The sequence below is a fragment of the Gigantopelta aegis genome, chromosome 2, assembly GCF_016097555.1.
Source record: "Gigantopelta aegis isolate Gae_Host chromosome 2, Gae_host_genome, whole genome shotgun sequence".
In the NCBI taxonomy this organism is placed as follows: Eukaryota; Metazoa; Mollusca; class Gastropoda; order Neomphalida; family Peltospiridae; genus Gigantopelta; species Gigantopelta aegis.
In genome coordinates this window covers 17,462,211-17,482,020 of record NC_054700.1, presented here as the reverse complement: position 1 = coordinate 17,482,020, position 19,810 = coordinate 17,462,211, and the positions used below count along the sequence as shown (strand labels likewise).

Sequence of the window (19,810 nt, the reverse complement as noted above, 5' to 3'; positions counted from 1 at the left end):
GAGCAGTATGCAACAGAAGAATTTAGGCCATCCCATTGGCTGTTGGGATGTTCGGACCAGACCACTTGTGTGGGGGGGAGGTGCCCTTGTTTGAGGACAGGTAATGTATCTATAAAAGAGAAAACACTCCAAGTTTTCTCCAATTTATCCAGTGATGTTGATATTATTTTTGTCAGATTTCAACTATTTACAAACATTGCAGTTTGATTTGATACCCTTTTATTTGGTGCACAGAAACGTTTGTCGCCAGTATACAAACACATGTATTTTCAGATAATATTTTGTCAGACCATTTGTATGTTAACTGCTCCAAGCTGGTACCCCTTTCAACATTGTGCTACATGAAAGTCAACCATTTAGTGTGTTAACTGCTCAGAGCTGGTACCCCTTTCAACATTGCACTACCTAAAAGTCAACCATTTAGTATGTTAACTGCTCAGAGCTGGTACCCCTTTCAACATTGCACTACCTGAAAGTCAACCATTTAGTATGTTAACTGCTCAGAGCTGGTACCCCTTTCAACATTGCGCTACCTAAAAGTCGGCCATTTAGTATGTTAACTGCTCAGAGCTGGTACCCCTTTCAACATTGCACTACCTGAAAGTCAACCATTTAGTATGTTAACTGCTCAGAGCTGGTACCCCTTTCAACATTGCACTACCTAAAAGTCATCTCAGTTCTGATTTCACGACTGGTATATCAAAGGCTGTGGTATGTACTACCCTGTCTGTGGGATGGTGCATATAAAAGATCCCTTGCTGCTAATTGATAAGAGTAGCCCATGAAGTGGCGACAGCGGGTTTCCTCTCTCAATATCTGTGTGTAGTCCTTAACCATATGTCTGACACCATGTAACCGTAAATAAAATGTGTTGAGTGCGTCATTAAATAAAACATTTCTTTCTTTCTTTTAGTTCTGATTTGATCAAACTAAAATAAAGAAAAGAAAAAGGCAACTCTTTTCATGGAACTAAATTCCTCACCTTCATTTCATTTCAACTTATTTTCGTGCTTATATCCAATTAAGGTTCAAGCACGCTGTCCTGGGCACACACCTCAGCTATCTGGGCTGTCTGTCCAGGACAGTGAGTTAGTTGTTAGTTACAGAGGAGAGAGTGTAATGGCCTTAATCCTACCCATTGAGTCGTTAAAACTCGCTCTGGGTGGGAGCCGATACCGGGCTGGGAACCCTGTACCTACCAGCCTTATGTCCACTGGCTTAACCACGACACCACCTACATGCCACTGACTGACTGCAATAGTGGTGTTTTCCTAGAAGGGTTGTTTGGACCGTTTCTTCTGTTTCTGTTTCAGGCTGCCAGAAAGTCTTTAGAATCTGACCATGGAGATCCGTTTACACTGCTCAATGCTTTCGATGAATGGATTCAGGTAATTTCATTTCAACTTATTTTCATGCTTATATCCAGTTAAGGTTCAAGCACGCTGTCCTTGGCACACACCTCGGCTATCTGGGCTGTCTGTCCAGGACAGTGGATTAGTTGTTAGTGGTTAGTGAGAGAGAAGAGGGTGTAGTGGCCTTATACCTACCCACTGAGCCTTTAAGATCTCGCTCTGGGTTGGAGCCGGTACCGGGCTGCCAACCCTGTAACTACCAGCTTGTAGTCTGATGGCTTAACCACGAGGCCGGTGATTCAGTTAAGAACTGACTATAAATAAAAACTACCACAGTGACTGCATATTCAGGGCCATAACTAATGGGGAAGCAAGGGAATAGTTATCTTTTCCACAGTAAAGGAAAAAGTGCCCAATAAGCATTTTTAGTTTTAAAGTACCCTTTTTGTCCACCAGGAGACAACTCTTAAAAAAAAAAATTCCAATATATCCATCAATTAGGGTTGGATTAGCTTGTGCAAATGACTTCCCATTCATAACAAGGAGATAAAAAAAAAAGGTTCACCAAAAATGTAATTCAGGTGATTGGCAGGTGATTGATTGATTGGTTTGATCACTTTGTATTTCAAGATCTGCTTTCTTGTTTCTGTTTGCTAATTTGTCACTGGTTTTGTTCTAGCTGCCTCGTTCCAGCCAGTGCACAACCACTGGTATATCAAAGGATGTAGTATGCATTATCCTGTCTGTGGGATGGTGCATATAAAAGATCCCTGTCTACTAATAGAACAATTTAGCGGGTTTCCTTTCTAAGACTATATATCAAAATTACCAAATGTTTGACATCCAATAGCCGATGATTAACAAATCAGTGTGCTCTAGTGGTGTTAAATAAAACAAATTTTGGGTTTTGTTTTGTTCTTGCTGAACCATATGTCCAATGTCATATAACCACAATGAAAATGTGTTGAGTGCATCGTTAAATAAAACATTCCTTCCTACTTTTGTTGTAGGTGAAGGCTGAAGGGCGAGGCACAAGAAAGTGGTGCAAAAGGCGCGGCATGGAGGAACAGAGATTTTACGAGATGACCAAGTTAAAGAGGCAGTTCAAAGATCTACTTGAGGTAAACGGCTTGATATGACAAATGCAAAACTTAATGAAAAAGATCATATTACAAACAAGAAGTGTTGAGTTGTTTTCAGTACATTTTTCTCTCATCCTCAGGTATATGGAACAGAGCTATCCCATGAAAGAAAGCCATGTAAGAAATTTTTATCTTACATGGGATATCACGCGCTTGCGTTTAACATGACGTCGTTGGTAATATATGACGTCATATTAATGTGAGGTGGTGACGCGAGGTCATTAGACACAGTTTTAAATTCATATTCTGTTATTAAAACCTTCCTTTTAAAAGCTATCTTGTTAATTTGTAGTGTTAAATTTTATTTAACACCTGAAACAAACACGGCAAATACGATAGTGTAGTTTATGTATGACAAAATAGTCAAATAAAAACGTTACTTGTTCAGCCATGTTTGTCTGTTCGTGTAAAATAATGGTTTATTTACTGAATGAATGAGAGAAAAAGACTCCACCATACGCAGTCATGTGGGATAGAAAAAGTACACCTCGGTGGTGAAAATTTTAGACCATGGGCCTCGGCAAGCCTCGTCCCAGGTCAAAATTTGCACAACCTCGGGTGTACTTTTTCTATCCCACATGACCACATATGATGGAGTCTTATAATATTAGTTTTTCACACACTGATTAAATAAATTAGGGTTCGACAAATCCACTATCCCTTGGCCCTGGCTAGTGAATGTATTGTCTGTGTTAGTGCAGATTATCATCTGTATTACTATAATACATAGGACGCTAGCCAAAGCCTCTTGTGACAGCTAGTGACTTTTTAAAACATTGTCCAACACTGACGAAATATGTTTACATTTGTTTTGACATTCAAAACTATCGAAGCTATGAAACCATGGGAATGGAGAGGGCTTGGGGTACCTGTGCCTGGAGACCAAAATGTATGCGGGTTGTGCCCACCCACTTTGGGGTGTACCAACAACATTGTCTATGAGTCATGTTATGGGGCAACAGAAAAATATATAACGTGATAGGAAAATAAAGAGATGTGATAGGGGGAGAAGGACTGGCCTCACCACTGGCTATGCCAATGTCCACTTTGAATATCGTTCCTATAGGCCTGAGCTATCCATTTCCTGGTTTACAGTATTAGAATCAAGGCCTGTGCTTATAAAACTCAATCCAAAATGTCGTCACACGCATACAGTTTGTATGGTGTTGTCATGACATTAGTGTCTCAGAATAGAGTCTCGAGCCTAGACTAAAAGTTTTATAAGCATGGGTCCTGGTCTCCTTAGTGGTATTACAAAACCAAATAACTTCCGGCTGGGTCAAAGTTTGAGGTGTACCCAACTTTTGATAGAGAAGTGAACACCACAAGTCCTGTGATTCATAAATGTGAATGTGTTGGGTGTAAAAAAAAAAAAAGTTTCATCTGGGTAAAAAAAAAAAAAAAAAAATTTATTTCATCTAGTACCACTGTGTCAAGTAGCCTTGTGCTTAAAACATGTATGGGGTACCTGTAAAAAAGGTACTTGAATTTTGTGCGGAAATAGAGTAGTCATAGACGCTACCTGTTATCTCAGAAATTAGCAGCTTGACCCCCAATTTTTTCTGATTTACTTTAAGGGTGAGGGGTGGTAGTATTTATATCCGTGGCATTTATGTCGATTGATACGCTGCAAGTAGTAGGAGTTTTAGCCACACATATTGTCGTCTGTGGGATTTGATTTGGTAGTATACACCCTAATGACAGGATCGTTTTAATGTGTTATAATTGCATTGACAGGATCACCGTCTCCTGGACAAGGTGGACGAGAAGGAGCGTTTCTACACCAGCGAGGAGCGTCGGCAGAGACACGGTGAGCGCAAGCGGCTTGCGGTCCTGAAGAGAGAGCAGCAGAAAGAATCAAAAAAGAGAAAGGTTCTAAAGTTTGTAGAAGACGTAAGTGATCATTTGTCTCATTGCTGAGGTGTTACTGTTTAAGCAAGCAATTATATTTTGTTCAGGGCATAAAATATACCTTTCTTGTGTTGTATAAATATACAGAACTTCACATACGTTGTTTTCAATTCCTATTTATTGCACATGTTTATTTTGTGCAAGAATATACACCACGAGACCACGTAGCGTTCGAGTGGTATGTTCTTTTGCAAAATAAATGAGTGCAATAAAGAGGAATTGAAAACAACGTATCTGAAGTTCTGTATTTATTACATACCTTCTTTTCTGTTTTACTAAAATGGTTTTTAATTTAACGTCATAACAACTTTGTTAAATCTATGATCAAAAATCCTTTCATGGATTTACTTAACGTAAGAATCATACTCTGCAGCGGCTTTGTGTAATGTTTCAAATACAATGTGACGTCATTTGTAAATGATATATGACGTCAGTAAATAAAAGGCGATAACTGCAGTAAAAAGAAAAAGGGAATTCCCCATTTAAAATGTCTTTATCACTATAGTAAAATTTAATAGGTATGTAATAAAATTAATTGTGAGCTACTACAAAAATGAGGATGACAATAAGGCATTGAATATTTATAAGTCAGCAGCTTTTCACTGGGCATGGTTTTTAGTTTGGGTTATCTTCACTTCCATTGTTTCTGGGCATTTCCCTATATTTTGTCACCCCTGAAGGTTCTGTTGTGCTTGTCTTGTAATACAATATATATAGGGCTTTTTTTAATCTCAGGTCTTGAATTTAATGACAGCACCAACAGTAATTGCCAAAGCCAAAGCCCTTTTTCGCAACATGACTTGCCATAGGTTCGGGCTTTACTCATGGCTGTTTTTTGCTGCTGGATAAAAATATTTTACCATCAGTTGATTGGATTATTATTTTTTATATATTTATTGTGAAAGTTACTGGTTTTAAAATTGCTGTCAGTGAGCATTTTTCCTATGGAATTTTTTTTTTTTTTAAATTTGTAAGTAACAAATCCTTAATTTCTAGCCCTGTTGTCTATATATTTGTATTTATACATGTGTTTGGTTTTCTCTCTCAGGATTTTACAATCAGTGATGAGGAAGAAGATGACAAAGGTGATGATGTCAAAGATCTTGAGTTCAGGTTGTCACATGATCTCGACCAGTTACAGGTAACTTATAATGTAAACTAAACTGTTCAACTTTACATTATACTACTTAATAATATATTCGTATTTTTGTTTTGTATTAAAGGAATGTCAATTTAAACAGCGGTACTGTTTCTCTGTCAAAGCATGAATCATTTTGACAATAGAAAGCACCCAAAACATTAATTTCAGTTTCAAGTTGAAATATTTGTCATAAAAAGATCTCTTGGTTTTACTTAGTCGGGCATTTGTCTAAAGCTAAATGGTACCTTCATGAAATTATTATATATTTTCCTGATGAATAGGTGGGGTGGGGGAGTAGTTGGGAGGTGTTATCCAAATGATTAATTTCCATTCACTTTTAAGATCCAGTTTTCTTTCTTTTATCCATTCTAACACAACTACGTAATTTTCAACTTTTTCTTCTATCTTGATATCAGTTTTTGGGAGAATTCATTTGTATAGAGCAAGTAATTTATTAAATGTTTAAAACTTTTGCGTGATGGATTCAGGGGATTGATTGCTTACTTAAATAAAACAAATTACTATATATCATTTAGTGAAATATCTTAAAATATCAGTGAAATAAAAGTGCTATCAGTCACTCAAAATTTCACTATTTCACTCTAAAAGGTGTTATCGTCACTGTAGAAAGTGCAATCTTCACTGTATAAAGCCAGAACTATTCCGCTGCTGGCATTTTGAAAATAAAGGTAAATTGCCAAACATTATATAATAAATAGAAAATTTCATGTTTTTGTCAAATATGATTTATATCTAATCGAGTGAAGTTTGCAATCATATCACACTCATTGTGCAAGTGTGACTCGTGAGATACGATTGCAAACTCGATGAGATGTAAATAATATTTGACAAAAAACTTGAAATGTCCTCTTTTCATCATCTAAAGCCAAACTTAAAGGATCACTTGCTTGATAACCCCAAACTGCCTTATTTTTATGCCTGATTTATTTGTAATGGGTTTTTTCCAGGAAACGGCCAATAAAAGTCGTCGATTTACCCGTCGAGACATCAACCTTCTGAAAGTAATTTTGTGCAGTGGCCTTTATCCACAAGTTGCTATTGCAGATGACTGCAATTCGTACAAACCTGATTCAGAACAAGCTTTCCATACAAAGGTACACAGTGTCGTATGCTTTTTGGTTTTTCGTAATTCTCAATTTTACAAATACAGGCTTTGCAATTCCGAAAATTGTCTCAGCAAAGACAAGTAAAGGAAAATAATATTTGTTTAACAACACCTCAGCATTTTGTTTTAAAACTACAGATATTTGATGTGTAACATTGTTATTTCAACATGTGGTCAATTGAAAAAAAGAGAAGAAACCTACTGTTATTCCTGACACTCCCACAGACAGGCCAGTACATACCATAGCCTTTGTTGTACCAGTTACGGGGCACTAGTTGTGTTGGAGGAAAACCTGAATCCACCGAGGTCAATCGATCCTACAACCCACTGCAACTGTCAGGCACGCACTCTACCACTGAGCTACATATGGTGTCATATTTTTATTTATTTTTAAAACAATATTTTGAAGAAAAAATATTAATAGCAAAAACAAAGAAGTAATTGTTGGTGACTTACAACAAATAATACTGGTCAAGCTTTTTATGATTATATAAAACCTCACAGCACTTTTATACACATTTAGACGAAGTCTGTTTAAATTGAATGTTTTTCAGAACAAGCCGTTTATACTGCTTCACCCAACCAGTGTGTTTGCCAACCATCCTGATGTCCTTCAGCCTTCTGACATCAAAGACTCACAAGACCACAAGTTAAAACTGAGTAGCAAACACGAACTCCTGTCATATGTGTAAGTAAAATGTTCACATTATAATAAAGTTATTAATTATAAGCTATATGTTTAAATTTCTTTTACTGTAATCTTTATATTTAAAAAAAATAGGTAGCAGGTTTTCTCTAAGACTGTATGTCAGAATTATCACCAAATGTTTGATATCCGATAGCCGATGATTAATAAATCAATGTGCTCTAGTGGTGTGATTAAGCAAAACAAACTTTAACTTTGTAACTTCTTATTTCCAATAATGAGTAAAACTACTTTTTCTGCATTCATGAAAGCTGAACAAATTGTGTTACAAAACATCTATTCTAAACTTTCCAAACTTTATTCAAAAACAAGGATGACAACGTTATCAATTTTTGTAATATCATTTGTGATCATTTTCAATAGTCAATACAAAGCTTATAAATTATGTCACTATTCTAGGGTCATTTGTTTTCTTTTAGCCAAAAAGCAATTTTAATGCAGGATTTTCAACAATTTAAATTATTTTTAATGGAAACATATCTAATGAACTGTTGTCGTACGTGCAAGTTTAACTAGCAAACATGAACTGTTGTAATATGTGTAATTTAAACTAAGTAGCAAAATAAAACTTGTCGTGTGTAAAGTTGAACAAAGTAACAAACAAAAACTCTTGTCATATGTGTAAGTTGAACAAAGTAGCAAACACAAACTCTTGTCATATGTGTAAGTTGAACTAAGTAGCAAACACAAACTCTTGTCATGTGCAAGTTGAACTAAATAGCAAACACAAACTTGTCATATGTGCAAGTTGAACAAAGCAAACACAAACTCTTGTCATATGTGTAAGTTGAAGTAAGTAGCAAACATGAACTCTTGTCATATGTGCAAATTGAACTAAGCAGCAAACACGAACTCTTGTCATCATGTATGTGTAAGTTGAACTAAGTAGCAAACACAAACTCTTTGTCATATGTGTAAGTTAAACGGGCCTCGGTGGTGCAGTGGTTAAGCTATCAGACTACAGGCTGCTAGGTACGGGGTTCGCAGCCCGGTACTGGCTCCAACCCAGAACAAGTTCTTAAGAGCACAGTGAACCATTAACCAACTAACAAGTCACCCACTGTCCTGGACAGACAACCCAAGATAGCTGAGGTGTGTGCCCAGGACAGCGTGCCTGAACCTTAATTGGATATAAGCACGAAAATAAGTTGAAATGAAATGAAATGTGTAAGTTAAACAAAATTAAACATGTAAATTCTCAAATTAATATTTTGACAAATGTACTCAAATGTTTTCTAGATTAACATGAAGTTGGGGGGGGGGGGGGGGGGGGGGGGGGGGGGGGGGGGGGGGGGGTGTTGTGTTTCATCCCATGGTTTCAAACATCATCACCACTATATCTACACATAAAGTGTGGAAACAGTCGTCGACTTTTAAAATAATTTTCAGTTTCATTTTGAATTTTGTTTACATGATTTTTATTATTTCAATGCTGTAGTCTTATGTGATGAATTCAGGGCAAGTGCTTAGAATCTTTTTAAAATCTGGTTCTTTTTAACTTAAATTTTTGTGATTTTTTAATATTTCCGTTCTATCTTGCAAACCAGAAAGCCCTATCAAATACACACAGTTAATAATTTATATCCATTTTAACTTACTTTTACATTCACTTTTACTATTTCAGTTCAATCTTAGAAATGAATAAGCCCTATTTTGTGACCACACTGCAAGTGCCTAAAATGTTTTTTCAAATTCAGCCTCATTTTAACTTACTTTTACTTGACTTTTACTATTTCAGTTCTATCTTGGAAACGAACAAGCCGTATCTGATAAACACAATGCGAGTGCCTGCCCTTCAAACTGTCACTCTGTTCTCAAACTCGATCGACACCAATACAGACTGTTCTCGGTAATAACATTCAGGATATAATTCACCACCTTGACACGTAGCATACATGTATTACAAGAACAAGTTCCCAATGTGCAGAAAACACATTTGATATCCCTCTGAATAATTTCAGTCACCAAATGAATATACTTTTATTATTGTAATAAGGAGAGGCTATGTAAGCTGGATAACTTGTGCCCAGCATAAATGTACGAGATTGAGTGGGCAACTGCCCCCCTAGTGCTGAAGCAAAGCCTTAAATTCGAGAAAAAAATAATAGAGATATTCAGGCAAAATGAGCTGGCCTGAAACCTTTTCACCATGTATTTCCATTACACTGTCCACAATATTAGTTATAACCCATGTAAAAATGCATAGTGATTCATACAACCATATATAGCTGTTTTGGCAGTAGTAGTTTAACTCGTTGTTTATTGAAGTATACAATCTCATGAAACCAATCCTAAAAAGCTTGTTAAATTTTGTGTCTTTCTATCTGCCTGTCTGTCTGCCTGCCTAAATTCCCGCCCGCCCATCCGCCTGTCCGTCCGTCCGCTTGCCTGTCAGCCTGTCTGTCTGTCTCTATCTATCTTTGTATTTATTTATTTATTTATTTTATTTATTGACATTATTTCTAAAAACACAAGTAAATAATAATTTTGTAATTTTATTTGTATGTTTTAACATTGCATGTTTATAATTATTAAAATTATTTTTTTTATTATTATTATTATTTTTTTTTTTTTTTCATAGGCTAGTTTGTGATGGCTGGTTGGAAATTAGTTTTCCAGACGAAGAGAGTGCCGACTCGGTTATTTCCAGTATTATTATGCTCCGCAGCACTTGGCAGAATCTTCTCAAGGTCAGATTGGAAGGTCAGACAGCATTATTTGTCCAATTCACTTTGATATTAAGAGTGGCTGAAGTATTAAATATGATACTCCAAACACACTGAGGTCTATTTACAATGAGTGGTTTGGGGACTATTATTTAATTTTACATTGCTGTTAAAGGCACTGGCCCAGGTTATTAGACAGTGTACAATTTTTTTTTTTTTAAAGGGACATACCCTAGTTTTTAGACACTATCGCATATTTCTGACTATTATAACCGTTTTTGAAAACTGAAATCATACTTTACTTAGATTTTATTGTTTAGATTATCAATTTCCGTACATTCGAAGTGGTTTTTGGTCATCCTGGTGTTTTTAATATCACAAAATGCATTTCTCATGTTTTTAAAAACGCACATGCATCTGAGAAGTAACAGTTATGGAGTCGAGTTTTAGTCTATTTTTAGAGGGTATTTCACCATTTCAAAGTCACAGACTCATGTTTTACTCAATTGTAACTTTATCCAAATGTGTTACAGGTTCGTAGATTAATTAACTTAGTGTTAATTTTCACGGGTTAAAACTAGGGTATGTCCCTTTAATCTGTTGTAGCTTGGCTTACTGTTAAATTACGCATTAGCAGAGCTTTCAGATTATGGTAGCCCAACTACCGTGGTTAGTGATATTCAATGTTGGGCCAGTAAATAACTACTACTGCCATGCCCGATGGCTAGTAAAACAAAAAGTTGTCGAATGCTGTATTTAAGTCCATTTTGTAAATATGAATATCCTGCCCCCACCACCATTCCCCAAATTTAGTGTTTTTAAGGTCTTTATCCCTCTTTAGGTGACATATTCGATTATTACTATTAGTAAAATTGTATTAACTTGAAAGTAAAGTAGAGCTAATTAATTTTTAATTGTTGCTAGTATATTTTTAAATTCATTTTTCCCATGGCTAGTAGTAGTAGATTTTATAAAAATTGTAGAAGCCCTGACATTAGTTACAACTGGCTTAAATGATCAGTTTTGTAAAATCCAGTGTCTTCTGCTTGTCCTGTTGTATGAAGAAGATGAAAACACATTTTATGCCAAAATTAAAAACTACATACCTACCGTGGGAAGTAGAGTCGATGACTCATCCAGTGACATTCATTCATCAGAGAAAATGTTAACAAGTGTTTATTCTAGGAATTTTTAGGAATCGTTTAAGCAAAATATTAGTTGTGTTTAACTCTCATCAGGACTTAAGCATCATGTTCATGTATTGAGAAAGTTGCTTTCTTTCATTTCAGACACCTCTCGTGAATTTGACGATAAAACTCGCATAAATCCAAAGTCTAGGAAACTTGAGCAAGTTTTGGCAAGAAAACTGTCTGAATTTCTCGATAGTTCTGTTACATATTCCATCCGCCGTGTTTTGGCAGCAGAAATGAAACACATGTATGTTGGACCAGGGCATGGTGAGACATTTCTTTGTGCATTAAGTCATGTAACAGTTAACAAATGACAGTGTTTTAGTCATTTTAAATGATATATAACATGCTGAAGCAATTGTGTAAAAAAAACTTTTTCTCGACCTTCTCAGTCTTGTGTCCACAGTGGTTGGTGCTGTCAGCCATCACTAATAATACAATTATGGCATGATAAAGACATGACTTTCACATCTTGAGGGTGATACATAGCCCAGTGTTAAAGCGCTTGCCTGATGCCTGGTCAGTTTGGGATTGATCCCTGTAGATGGGCCCATTGGGCTATTTCTCGTTTCATACAGTGCACCACGACTGGTGTATCAAAGGCTGTGGTATGTGTTATCTTGTCTGTGGGATGGTGCATATGAAAAATCCCTTGTTGCTAATCGAAAAGAGTAGCCCATGAAGTGGCGACAGCAGGTTTCCTCTCTCAATATCTATGTGGTCTTTAACCATATGTCTGATGCCATATAAATAAAATGTTTTGGGTGCCTCATTAAATAAAAACATTTTCTTACTTCCTCTCTAAGACTATATGTCAAAATTACGAAATGTTTGACATCCAATACCTGATGATTCATAAATCAATGTGCTGTAGTGGTGTCGTTAAAGAAAACAAACTTTTCACAATTTGAGCATGTTATTCCCACCAATCATTTTCCTTTTTTTGCATAATTTTCACAAAGTTGACTGAATTCTCTCTGAAATGACATTAGTTTTACTATGGTATAGAATTTTCATCTTTTTAAAAGATCATTTATATTAAATTTTAATTTTTGGTTGGGTATTACAATCTGGAATAATCTGTAACAGTACGGTAATATTGTTTTGGGGTTGTGGTTGGGTTTTTTTTTTTAAATTAGCATCCTAAATTTGATTGAAAATGCCATTATTTGAAATATTACACTTTTCAGCTTTTACCTTTAAATGGGTATCACCTTCTTGTATAATGTGTTTACCAACAGTTACTGTAATTATATTATTTGCTTGTTTTTAAGAATTAGCATCTTGTGATACCCAGAAGTCATTCCTCCCTTCAGTCTCAGGGAGACAGGAGCATTCAGTGAAAGGAGGAATTCAAGTTAACAGCTATCTCACATACAACTGGTAAATCTAATCCTTTAGTTGGATTCTTTTTATTTAATTTTTGTTTTAATTATTCATTGTGTAACTATAGACCATCTTATCCTCCTATAAAACTGTGTTTTGTAAATAATTTCGGTTTGGTTTGACATAAGAAAAAAAGTGTTTTTTGAAATTTTTTAAATACCCACAATTTTTGTGCAATTTAAAAAATATTTGGTTTAGAAATAAATAAAACTGTAATACATACCATAGTAAATAAATGATGCTTACAGTATTATGGCTGCCATTTTGGTTTATGGACTGGTATAGTCTTGCTTTGTTGATATAACTGATTATTTTCTTCTGTAGTGAAATTAAAGGGACAGAACCTAGTTTTTAAACACAACAGCATATTTTTCACTATTAGAGCCATTTATGATTACTGAAATCAAACATTACTTATATTTTATTCTTTAGATTATCCATTTCCATAGAACCGAAGTGTTTCGGGTCATCCTGATGTTTCTAATAACAAAAATATACATTTTTCATATTTTTTAAAAACGCATGTGTATCTGAGAAGTAGAAGAGGTTTATTGATTCAAGTTCTAGTCTATTTTTAAGGATATTTCCCATTTTAACGTCACAGACTCTTCTTTCACTCTATTGTAACTTTATCCAAATGAGTTACAGGTTTGTAAATTAACTAAAGTTAGTTTCCATTTTTACGGGTTAAAACTAGGGTCTGCGCCTTTAATCAAATAGAGTTATCTCGTATCAAGACTGCACCAGTCCATAAACCAAAATGGCAGCCATAATGCCATAGGTGTCATTTTCTTACTATGATAAGTATTACAGTTTTATTTATTTCTAAACCAATTATTTTTTAAATAGCATACAAGAAAAATAGGTTTTTGTTATTTCCAAAATACTTTTAATTTTCTTCTTACGTCAAACCAAACCGAAATTATTTACAAAAACCTTTTTATAAGAAGATGGGATGGACTATAGGTATGTATTCAAAACTCTGTTCCGGTGCAGGGAATGTATTTTAAAACATTTCAACAGGCAATACGTTCCTGTTATCAAATTCTACATTAGGGGCTGTTCAAATATTACGTAACACTATATTTGTCAAGCTAAGACACCCTTCCTCCCTCCGGTAATATTACGTAATGCTAGACCATACCCTTTTTCGGTTCCATGCCTTATGATCATGGGAACACATTGGAAACTTTATATTATTATTGTTGGATAACCAGAACCACTTCCGGTGTACGAAAAAAAATCAATATTCTAAATAATAAAATGTAAGTACATGTACTTCTAATTTAAATTATCAAAAAAGACTTTAATAATGAAAAATATGTGTTAGTGTTTAAAAACTGGGGTCTGTCACTTTAAAAAGACTCGCCATCAGTCAGAAATATTTTACAATCAGAACAGTCTCTTAAAAGAACTGATGATAGCTTTTGTTTTGGTAGTGCAGTCTTTGATAAGGCCAAATAAAAACGTGTGTGGTTCTGGTTACATGTGAGAAACAATTAGGGTAGGTAGGCTATAACCTTCGTTTTTGAAATTTATTTTTATTCTAAAACACTGTCAAACTTGTCTTGGCAAAGAGAAATTTAAGGTAACATTTTAAATAAATGATGCATCCTCTAAATGTTTTGAAGATCAGTAGGTTCGGTGAGGGGGTGGGGGGATAGGGTCGGTGAAAAATGAAAAACATTAGGGTCGGTCGGGTAGCCAGAATCATACAGATTTTTTTTTATTTGGCCTAAGCCTTACCGGGGGGGGGGGGGGGGGGGGGGGGGGGATTTTTCATCTTTTTATCCAATTTCAGCTCTCTTCTTTCTTTTTTTCTTTCTTTCATTTTTTTAGTTTTTTCTTTTTTTACATTAAATAATTTGTAAATTGTTTTATTGGAAATGCAGATAACTGACCTTAAACTATAGTACCAGTATAGAGTTTCCAGCTTTTTACATGAGATAATTTCAGGTTTTATTTTAAAATAATTAAATTTCTGTTATATTCATTACAATATAATGTCATCCCATTGGTCCAGCCGTAGCAATGGGGGTTTGATAATTTCTCAATGAATGTAAAAATTACATCGTCAGGGAACATGTCATACCTGATGACGTCATTTTATATTGGCAATTTGTCTTACTGAGCGTTATTGTTTTAACCAAAAAAACAATTCAAAATAAAATATGAACTTTTAATGTTATTATCAGTGTGTATGTTTCAAATTTAATTATAAGTATTGTCTGTTATGTCTTTTATGTTCATCTGGGTATGAACAAAAAAGACAAATCATCCGCAAACTTATGTGAGAACGGCTTCGCCGATTCACACAGTTTGCGGATGATTTTTTTAAATTCATACACCGATGAACATAAAAGAAATAACAGACAATCCTTAAATGAATATCACATCCCCACTGACAAATATTTTGCGTGTATTTTGTTGTCAGTCTGGTTGATGACACGACGGCCGATGTGTGGGGGGAGTACACCAGTCACATGCAGCGCCACTGGACGTGTCCTCAATGTGACGTCAGTCTCATTGTCTCCATCGTCGAACGGCTGCAGCATGAAATCGAGTGTCAGAGCCATGACAAACCTGGTGAGTCACGGTTTCTGCCAGAGGGTAAAATGGGTATGATGCCATACCCAAATATTTATTTTTTAAGTTGACCTTTTGACAAAATTAATGACTCTTTATCATCGCTGTATGCTTTTCTTAACCTTAACCCTAACTTAACCCATTTTCTTTATGGGGGACGGCCCCCATACTCTCTATTCATTTAGTACGCACATTGTAAATATTCAATTTCATAGCACCATACCCAAATATTTCTTTCTGGCAGAAACACTGTTGAGTGGTCTGTACATAAAATTCAATGTCCATGACTGTACCTTTTGACATCCAACAGCCGATGATTAATAAATCAATGTTCCTGTTTTATGCTGAAATTCCTGTTTTGTGATTTTAGCAACAAAGGAAGAAGAGGTGAAGGAACTGGAAGAAGAGAGAGCCACCCAGTTAAACCCTCTGCGAAAACCATATCACTGTACAGACTGTGACAAAGACTTCACATTCACATCAACAGAGATTCTAAAACACCGAAAATCTCACAAGACATGACCATGTACAGAATTATATACTGATGAAAAGAAATAAAGGATCACACAGATAGCAACAACAAATAATGACTGCATCAAAAATCAGTCATTATTTGTTGTTGCTATCTGTGTGATCCTTTATTTCTGCATCAAAAATCAGACTGGCGTCGTGGCAGGCTATCGGTCTACAGGCTGGTAGGTACTGGGTTCGGATCCCAGTTGAGGCATGGGATTTTTAATCCAGATACCGACTCCAAACCCTGAGTGAGTGCTCCGCAAGGCTCAATGGGTAGGTGTAAACCACTTGCACCGACCAGTGATCCATAACTGGTTCAACAAAGGCCATGGTTTGTGCTATCCTGCCTGTGGGAAGCGCAAATAAAAGATCCCTTGCTGCCAATCGGAAGAGTAGCCCATGTAGTGGCGACAGCGGGTTTCCTCTCAAAATCTGTGTGGTCCTTAACCATATGTCTGACGCCTTATAACCGTAAATAAAATGTGTTGAGTGCGTCGTTAAATAAAACACTTCTTTCTTTCTTTCTTTGCATCAAAAATCAAGTCATATTGTCAGAAATTAACTGGGAACATATAGGCAGCACAGTCAACACTACAGACATTCAATCCCACATTACAACTTGGTATGAAATACAGACATTACTACGCTAGTTGTGAATTAAATTTAGTCTACAATTTGATGTTGTTCCCTTGTTTCTTTCTATCAGTATATGTTTACTACCGTGGTTACAGAATTATAGATTTACTGCTGTGGTTACAGTGTGATGGATTTTTAGATTTACAATCACAGATACTTTCCAACATGGGAGGGAAGTTTTATTAGAGGAGACTTGAGAGTGTGTGTGTGTGTGTGTGTACATACGTGTATGTCTTTGTTTGTACTTAGTTGTTTGTACTTAGTTGTTTGTAATAATGTCACACGGTAGTGAAATCATATTTAATAAATTTATAGTATCAAGACCCCACATTGTTTTTGTTATGCTTTATTTTCTATGGTGTCAGATGTTTTTGCAGAAAGATCAACTTATTATTAATAATTTATTTATGGTTTCGAAGGTTTCTGCAGAAAAATGTGTTTGTGTAGGAAAATTAACTTGACCACGTCTTTTGACTTTAATTGCGATCACTGTGCAGTGACAATATCGCTGGCTGTTGAAAAGACTATCTGAGGGCGCCAACGTAGCAGGGACGCAGAGGTACTTCTTTGCCATGATGGATAACGATGAATATCTTTGATTATTTTTACTCCACAAGATCAAAGGATTTCACTATGCATACTATCGAAACTATCGATAGTGGAGCAAACAATTGCGATAGTTATCGTTAGTTGAATAAACTATCGATGCATTGCTATCGAAATACTGACTATCACAATATATCGATAGTTTGATGTGCATTGTATTGTTACACCACTAATTCAGATTGGCAATATAAGCATACTAGGGGCTTGAAGCGGAGAGGGTGGCTGGAATTGGAGCGGGTGGCGGGTGAAGCCAGTTCAAACGGCAAATTAATATAAACTCCTCCCTATTTGCTGGTTATATTCCGATGCTTATGAGTTGACTTTCCTTTTATCCACTCACTACTTAAAGTGCTTTTATTATGCTTTATAATTTGGTGGTTATATAGGCTACACGTTAGGGTTCATGAATGCTTTAATTCAATTTCGCAATAAATGTGATATTTCAGCCGGTATTGCTATACATCATGCTTAATACTACAACTCGGAACAAATTGATTATTATAAAATGTGTACACTTTAGTTAATAGTATTATAATACTAGTAGTGTGTAAATATTAGCAACAAATACCTAATCCATTTATTTGAGTACACTGATTAATCATCGGCTTTTGAATGTCAAACATTTGATCATTCTGACACAATCAATTGTCTTCCATGCAAACCCTCTGCACTTTCTATTCGCAGCAAGGATCTTTTATATGCACGTTCTAACAAATAAGACGGCGCATACCACGACCTTTGATTTACAGTCGTGGCTACTGGTTGGGATGGGAAAAACCAAGGGGTCCACCGTGGGAGTTGTAACGAGTTAGATACGACTTCTCACACATTCTCACACATCGCAGTGAACTTGAACGTCTATAAGAAATCAAACCGTTGAACTACAAAATCTAATTGGTTGGTAATATGTTTTTCTTACACACCCGTTGGTGAGAACGTCATTCATTTTTTTTTTTTATAACACATATAGTCACTGTTAACACACATAAGTGCAATAACATTTTAAAGACATACAACTGGTTGTTTCTGTGTGATGACCAGGTCACCAATGCCATACCATCCAATGGATAGAAAAAAACATGCGGTCGAATTGGATCACTCTTTGACGTACAAGTTAACTATAAGGCCCGATTTCTCGTCGCCGGTTTAAACCTCATTTGCGGTTTAAACTCGGTTCAAACTCGGCTTATCTAAAATTCTCATTTCTCGTTGCAAATCAAATTTGAATCTTGGATCAAAATCTTCTTAAACCATGTTCAAAGTAAACCTCCAAATCGGGCGTTTAAGGTCTTGATCCATGGAAATATGGCCGACTTAGATATCGACGATCTTGAAATATTGCAATAAAATCGCCATATCGTGAAACGTACCTTTGGTCTGGCCCATTTTACGCATACAGTGAATATGAATTCCTGCAACGATTCCATTTATCAAATTATGTTCCGCAATAAATTATAACTTATAAACAGTGGCCATAACATTACAGTCATGCAACAAATACTACTGACATTGAGGTTTCTTGCAACAGGTTCATTTCAAATAGTCCGTACAGTTTGACTATTGCAGCATCACATACATGTAGATAATACGTATAATTTCCCTCTGGTGATGAGGTAGATCATACCAAACGAGATATTTTCACATATAGTGAATTCACAGGGGTTGTAGCTGCAATACAATACACACATACCATTTTCATTCGGTGTGACATCATCATCAAAGTTATTGGTAGAGGATATATACATTTTTCCAGCAGACCTTTAATTATTTGGGATGGCGGGACGCAGCCCTTTGGAAAAACGTCCTCGTGGTGTTCGGTCGTTCTAGGATAGATCCCCATCTGTGGGCCATTTGGGCTATTTATTGTTATAGCCAGTGCACCACAACTGGTATATCAGAGGCCGTGGTACGGGCTATCGTGTCTGTGGGGTGGTGCATATAAAATATAACTACTAATGGAAAAATGTAGCAGGGTTCCTCTCTAAGACTACATGTTAAAATTACCAAATATTCGACTTCCAATATATTACCAGTATTTTTACAGACTCACTTTCATGTCTCTAAGCTATACAAAATATGAAGCTGGAACATTCCTTAATTGAGATGTTGATACGAAGGTGCCGTTTTTTTATTATTATTACACTGATCTTAAACATGATATTAACCAACATATTTTTTTTCAACTTGGCAAGATGATTGGAACGTTGCGGTTGCAAACAAGCTTAATTCTGTCAACCCAGTCCTGAGAGAGTGGCTGTCCTCCTGGGGACGGTGGAGAAAGAATGAAATAATCTTGTGACACATTCACTGACCATTTTTTGGTGGAGTGTAATCATGTTTAACAGATGCGAAAAGATGTATTTGGGAGACACAGTGTGATGGAATCATTTCGATTTCACCCACAACTTATTTTGAATTTTTTTACATATTGACTTTTATTTAAAATTTCGTATATCTATCTGTCATATTCATATACACCACATTTTAACATACTTGTGATATTTATACTTTGCACAGCTCTTGACACTGTTTTAAATTTTATATTGTTGTTGATCATCAATTCATACCTTTTTTTTTTACAATTGTTTGACACCCAATAGCCGATGCTTTTTTTTTGCCGTATCATTCATCCATTCCAAAAGCTCTAGTGATCTAGTGATATCGTTAAACAAAACAAACTTTAACTTTCTTTGTTTGGTTGTTCGGTTGTGGGTGTTTTTTGTCAGCGTTATATTTATTGATTATTGACGACCAGACATTTTCTTAATCCCTTTTGCTTCTGCCATCTGATTTCTGTTTATCCTCGACTATATCCCGATGTTTGACCGGCCTCGGTGGCGTCGTGG

At 35.8% G+C, this 19,810-nt stretch overlaps 1 protein-coding gene across 1 annotated transcript in view; it reads left to right on the top strand.

Moving 5' to 3' along the window:
- Positions 1-15,863, top strand: part of LOC121382267 (probable ATP-dependent RNA helicase DHX34) — a 52,296-nt gene extending 36,433 nt beyond the window's left edge. The window contains exons 19-30 of the mRNA XM_041511827.1: positions 1,314-1,388; positions 2,363-2,473; positions 4,232-4,387; positions 5,454-5,546; positions 6,515-6,661; positions 7,227-7,360; positions 9,117-9,227; positions 9,960-10,081; positions 11,334-11,501; positions 12,509-12,617; positions 15,055-15,206; positions 15,577-15,863. Of these exons, the coding sequence (XP_041367761.1) occupies positions 1,314-1,388; positions 2,363-2,473; positions 4,232-4,387; positions 5,454-5,546; positions 6,515-6,661; positions 7,227-7,360; positions 9,117-9,227; positions 9,960-10,081; positions 11,334-11,501; positions 12,509-12,617; positions 15,055-15,206; positions 15,577-15,728 (1,530 nt within the window). The 3' untranslated portion in view covers positions 15,729-15,863. The remainder of the gene's footprint in view (positions 1-1,313; positions 1,389-2,362; positions 2,474-4,231; positions 4,388-5,453; positions 5,547-6,514; positions 6,662-7,226; positions 7,361-9,116; positions 9,228-9,959; positions 10,082-11,333; positions 11,502-12,508; positions 12,618-15,054; positions 15,207-15,576) is intronic.
- Positions 15,864-19,810: the final 3,947 nt, after the last annotated feature.